General features: G+C 49.2%; 1 protein-coding gene across 1 annotated transcript; it reads left to right on the forward strand.

Moving 5' to 3' along the window:
- The first annotated feature begins 2,807 nt into the window (after positions 1-2,807).
- LOC124696663 (uncharacterized protein At5g01610) lies at positions 2,808-5,524 on the forward strand. Its single transcript, XM_047229359.1, has 3 exons — positions 2,808-2,985; positions 3,607-3,661; positions 4,844-5,524. The coding sequence occupies exons 1-3, from the start codon at positions 2,899-2,901 to the stop codon at positions 5,221-5,223; spliced, it is 522 nt and encodes a 173-aa protein (XP_047085315.1). The 5' UTR covers positions 2,808-2,898; the 3' UTR covers positions 5,224-5,524.
- Positions 5,525-6,329: the final 805 nt, after the last annotated feature.

Consider the following 6,329-nt stretch of genomic DNA (forward strand, 5'->3'; position numbering starts at 1 on the left):
TGAGCTCGCTGCAATGGCTGGGGTGGCTGGCCTCACGCGAGCTGCATGTCTTCTTCTATGGAGGGTGAGGGGATGCCAGGGTGGCAGCCTTGGTCGTCATAGCAGTGTCACTACGCCGACGAGGCCGCCCACAAGATGTTATGCGGAATGACGCATGATGATTCGGCGATGCTTGAGCTCATCCAAAGCGGCTCCAAGGCCACGTTCATGCAAGAAGAGTCACAGGCATATGCAGAGGAGCACCAGGGCGAGGAGTGGGACGACGTGTGCGAGACAGAGGAGCCGGAGTAGGAGCCGGAGGAGGAGGAACCGGCGACAGCAAAGGCCAGCAGGAACAAGGCGCGAGCAAAGGATGGCAAGGAGAAGAAGGATGGCGGCGCGAGCGGCGGCTGTGGAAAGACCTGGTGCGTCAAGGAGGACGAATGCCTCGCCGAGGCATGGAAGGTGGTGAGAAAGGACACGTGCATCAGCGCGAACCAGGATGGCGACACATATTGTGAGCAGGTGGCCTTCGATGAGCGCAAGACATGTGATTCATACTTCAACAAGACATAAATGGATCGCAACCAAGGCGGCATCTCGCATCGTTGGGGCGTTCTCCAACCCGCTTGCAACAAATGTCATGGAATTCAAACCGAGATCCAAAACCATGCCAAGAGCGGCACCTCTATCTCCGATCACGTAAGCCGCATTCGTTCCTACGTCACTGGTTTGCTTTGGTGCATTTCGGTACATGTTTGTGCCCATTGTGTTTGTAGTTGGGTCTCTTGCTACAAGCCTACCGCGACGACAATGAGGACGTTGACTTCAAGTTATTCCATGTGTTCAAAAGAATTGAAACTTGTGACAAGTGGATGTTGACTTGGGCGGCGTTCGCCAAGGCCAAAGCGGGCGGCTTCGATCCTACGGCGCCTGCTCCGGAAGCCGGGAAAGGCCGGCCCATCAGAACAAGGTGGCCAAGGCGGAGAGAAACGCCGGTCCAGCCGCCAAACGACTTCATGCTTCCATCGACAAGTGCATCGCCAATGCTGACGTGAGGGGCCAGAGAAGGCGCTCGCTGCGGCAGCTGGAGAGGAGAAGGCCAATGAGCGGTGGTCGATGATGTTAGGGAACGCAGAAGTCAAGATCGGCCTCCTCAAGGACAATGTCGCCACGAAGAAGGCCAATGCCGTGGTGATCAAGCGGGAGAAGGACTTGGCCCTTCTAATGACCGATACAACCGGCACGAATGTCGAGACACGGGCGTGGTACAACGAACAACACACCCATTATCTTCAAGCAGAGGGCAACGGCCGCGACTCCAACAACGGCGCACACCCCCCACCGGCAATGAACTCCACCCCGACGAGCTCTACATCCGCCGCAATGGAGGAGGCGCCTTCCACCGCGGCCGACCCTATTCACATTTGAATTTCCTGTAATATTCATCGAACCGTCTGCTTTTTTCGGTACGCCGGGATAATGGACGGCCATTTTGGGGCGAGCAGGCTTGAGCCTCGCCGTGTTGTGATGAACTAGTTATGCCGATGACGGCGGAAACTTGTTTAATTCAAATATGTTGGATCGAAAGGCAAACGAGTGGGCCGACCGGTCATTTTGGGCGTGCACGGGAAAACGCCCCTCCCTCGGTAGAAAACATCGCGCCGGCGCCCCTGTTAGAGTGGCAAAGAACTAACATGGAAAACCAATGTTAGTGAAAAACAGGCCGAGTTGAGAACCAACATGAGGTTGGGTGGTTAGGAGGGTGGTTGTACCCCCAGCCCACCAGAGTTCAAACCCTAGGTTTGACATATGTGTGTCTCATGAAGGCGGAATACTCATTCAGTGGAAGGCGACGTTCTCGTCGATAGCGATACACCTGTGGTGATTTCGTCAATTTCAAGATCTAATTCGCTGGCTCAGTCTTCGGAGGTGCTCATAGGGGTAGGGTGTGTGTGTGCGCGTTCATAGGGGTGAATGTATGCACGTGTATGTGAGCGTCTGCATTTGTACTGTATTTCTTAAAAAAAAAAAAAACAGGCCGAGCTCACGTATTTTGTCATGCATCTTCCGTCGGGCCAAAACCCAAAACAGGAAAAAAAAAAGAGTAATGCTACACCTACGGGCTGTTTTCCTACGGATTGGGCTTACGGACTGAGTTGGCAAACAGGGGTGCATCCGCCTCCGGATTCACAGGAACAACCGCAGCACAATATCCAACCGCACCAAGCCACGCCTCGTCCGTAGCAACAGTCCGTAGAAGCAGTCCGTAGATGTAGGATTATTGAAAAAAAAAAGAGACAAGGCGAGAGGAAGAAAGAGCGAGATGAGGTGTGGGAAGCGGGCGCGTCTCAAACGGCAGCTGGGAACGGTCACAATGCGCAAGCTGCTAGGCGTGCGTGAGTGATGCGGCGCAGGCTGGACTCAGGTCCGCGGCGAGACGTTGTCAGTCTTGGGGTGAAGCACCACTGATTGACCATTTCTTCTTAATTTCCTTTTTCTTTGTTTCGAATTTTGGCATGGGCATTGCAACTGAAACGAGCAAATCCATGCGGAAACACCGTGGCAGCCATATCCCTTCTCTCCTTTCCTCCAACGTCTACGTCTGTCATCACTATCCCGTCCGATGGTGCCGCCGTCCACACTCCACACCCAAAAAAAAGAAAAACGAAAATAAAAAGATGGAATCGACCGCATCGAACATGAACCAGACCGCACGGTCGCAGAGGATCCGGCGCCGCAGGTTCACAGCCATAGACGCTGCTTATTTATTCCGGCTCTCCGCCCGGGGCAGCGTGCCGCGCCTCTGAACCTACATCTTGTTCTTTCTTTCTCTCTCTGTCGCCCATCCTGCGGCACCACCACAGTCCACAGTCCGTCTCCCCGTTCACACCCCCCCCCGCTCCGCCCCGCCCCACCATGGAGAAGGCCCTCACCAAGCTCAGCAGCTTCACCATCCCCCGGAAGGCCAAGCAGGAGCTCACCGCCATCGGCGGCGACATCTCGGTCAGTGCTGCTGCTACCTCCCTTACCCTTTTGGTTCCATTTATTCTCTTTTCTTTCTTGTTCTTGGGGGTCGTCATGGTTTGTTCTGCTTCGTGATGAATCTCTTGTTTCTTGTTCAAACGCGCTTCCCGATTTTCACGGTCCGGTTGCCCGTTTCTAGGAGATTTCACGGTGTCTGTTATGCGCAACATGCCGGTGGTTTTCTCTTGTCCTCGTATTTTTCTTCCGAGGTTGTTGCGGTTCAGAAACAATCCGTGTATCACATTGGCAGATTTATTACCTGTCCACATGTTGCTACTGCTACGGGCGAACTCGATTTCAGAGTTCTTGACCCATTCGTTTGCAGATCTTTCTCGCCCTTTAGTCCCGATTAGATTCGCCCCTTTTTTTCCACCAGCAGCAGCAGCAAAAGTTCTGCCTCTCATATGCAGCCTTTTTCGAGTGGAGTGACTAATGAAAATCATTGTCTGATTCGATTGCACTTCTGCATTCTCTGTACAGACTCTCGGTACATTCGAGTGCATTGCAACTTTACTTATCGTTCCACTCGAGATTCGGTTGCTTCAGTTTACTAGCATTCACAAACCACAAATGATGACCCGAACTATTACTCATCTGCAGCGTATCTCAAGCACCGTGGAGGAGAAGGCCAAGTGGGTCTTCGAGAAGCTCAAAGGTACCGATTGCTCTGTTCCATAATTGTTGCTTTGTGGCTCGTAAGATAACAGTTAGTCTGAAGCTACATGTCATGTCGTCGCCAACATCATCAGTACAGTCGTCCATTGCTGTTAGAAAACGCTGCTTTTCTTGCTGATGCGTAAAACCAAAGCAATGCAAGGATTGCTTTCTTTCTCTAACATGACTGTGTGCTGTGCACTAACAAGCTGCTTGATTACTAACCTGTCTTTATGATTTGGATCTGGCTTACTGTACTTCTAATCCAAGTACTCCTTTTGGTCTGCTAAGTACTAATGCAGAGATGACGCTGATGCACATGGGGGCCAAACTGAAATGGCATTTCCTGCATTGTGTCATTGTCCTGCACTTGCCACTGGGTCCTGGCTTTGTTGACGCCATTATGCAAAAGTTCCTGAGAGAGGATAGTGCAGGGGACTTGCTCACCTAACATCTTGTTTTACTTGTAATCTTTGCCCTGGTCATCTTTAAGTCTTTGGCGGTATTAGCAAGGCTGTCTTCAGCATGTCTAGGATTAGCAAGCACCAACCAGCTGAGTTGGTATCCTGTAGTGCATAATCTATTCCATACTTTCTTCCAAGCAGCACCTAATATGTACTCCTGTAGGCAGTTGCGAACAACTATCGGTATACTCGGTTCAGTAACCTGACTGCTCGCATAAAAACATTGCTCGTAACAACAGTAGTTTCATGAATGAAATGTGAATTCTGAGTGAACTTGCTTGCAAAGCAGATCCGTTGGCAAGTTTTATGCCGCTTACAATTACGTGCCATCTTCAGCTGCATCTTTTAGTTCTTTTACAAGTAGGTATAAACTAGGGTATAAATTGCTATGTGCTATGTTTTTCCTGATTCTGTTTCTCATTTGATATTTTGTTTGATTGCAAAATTGTGAAAAACTAAACAATCGAAGCATGGTTCCAGTCTTATATTACATGTAATTCATCCTCTACATTGTAACACTAAATTCTACATTAAAATTCTCCAGAGAGCTCAAACATGTGTCTTCTGAATTCTCTTTTGTGCATAAGTATGTTAGCAGTAATTTCATGCCATGGCTCACATGTACCATTAGGGTCTACGCAAGCTAAATGCAGATGCCGCATAAATATCTACTACATATATGGCTTACAAGAGACTGATAATAATATTTTCTATTTCAGGCAAACCAAACAAGTCACTGCCTGATCTCCTGCGCGACTACAACCTCCCTCCGGGCCTCTTCCCTAAGAATATCATCTGTTACGAATATGATCAGACAAGCTCCAGGCTAGTGGTACACCTGGCGAAGCCCTGCGAGGTGAGCTTCAAGGATTCCTCCATGATACGGTACTCTACTCGCGTCAAGGCCACTCTGTCCCGCGGCAAGCTTTCGGCGATCGAAGGAATGAAGACCAAGGTGGTGGTTTGGGTGAAGGTGACCACCGTGAACCTGGAGAGCTTCAGGTCCGACAAGGTGTGCTTCATAGCCGGTGTGAAGAAGCTGAGGCAGAAGGATGCTTACGAGATGCCCCGTGAAAGCGTCTCCGTGGAGGAGTTCTGATCTTGATATCTGGTGATCTATCCTATCCATAATACCCATCATTCTTGCCATTCTTTTGAGTCCCATGTGGTGTGATCCCGTAAGACATGGTGGTGCCGGGTGTGCTGAGGTTCGGTGTATCTGTACCAATGCCTGGAGAACAATGGGGGATTTGTTCCTCCTGATGAAAGCACCAGTGCATGTTTTCTGATCAGTCTTTCACATGTATGTGTCCCAATATTGTGAACATTTAGCATATGTTCTGGCTTTGCATTGCCAGTGTGTCTAGGGGACATGTGTTTGAATGTTGCATGGTACTACATGTGTGGCTGCTGGTGAGATGAATTGTACTTCTGCCGTCTAATTGTTCCAGCAAGCTTGCAGACAAACGGAAATCCCAGAATAACATTAGGCCACTAAACTATGAGCTAACCATGTGCACGGTGAAGACAATCAAACCAGGAGCACATTTGGAAAAAAAAATCATAGCGTTCAGATGAAATTGTATAAACTTTCGGTGACTGAACAATCACAAATATCAGCATGGCAGACTGGCAAAGTAAGAGCATCTCCAGTCGCGTCCCCCAAACCGCGCCGGATTGAGCGTTTGGGGACGTGTTTTGTTTGTGCCGCATTTGGGGGACGTCGTCCCCCAAACGCCGCCCCAAACATTTTAAATAATATTTTTAACACATAAACCATTTATATCAAATGTAGCATATGAAAAAAAATGTTTTCGAGGATTGTTTTCAAATTAAATTACAACAAACAATAAAACAAGTAATCAAATATAAAAAAAAGGGCTAGATGATACATCAAGGTGCCACGGTATTTCCTTTGATCCTCCACAAATGCTCAACGAGATCAGCTTGAAGTTGCTCATGCACATTGCTGTGTCACGGATCTCTGCGTGCATGGCGAGAAAATCAGCAAAATCTGCGGGCAACTCATGATCAACCTCCGCGAGAGGGCCTTGACACTCATAGGGACCAACATGTGACCTAACATGATTCTTGCGGTCATCCTCGATGATCATGTTGTGCATGATCACACAAGCCTGCATCACCTCCCACATTTGGTCGTGAGACCAGCTTAGAGCGAGTGCCGGACAATGGCAAATTGTGCTT

The sequence above is a fragment of the Lolium rigidum genome, chromosome 3 (assembly GCF_022539505.1).
Source record: "Lolium rigidum isolate FL_2022 chromosome 3, APGP_CSIRO_Lrig_0.1, whole genome shotgun sequence".
Taxonomy (NCBI): Eukaryota; Viridiplantae; Streptophyta; class Magnoliopsida; order Poales; family Poaceae; genus Lolium; species Lolium rigidum.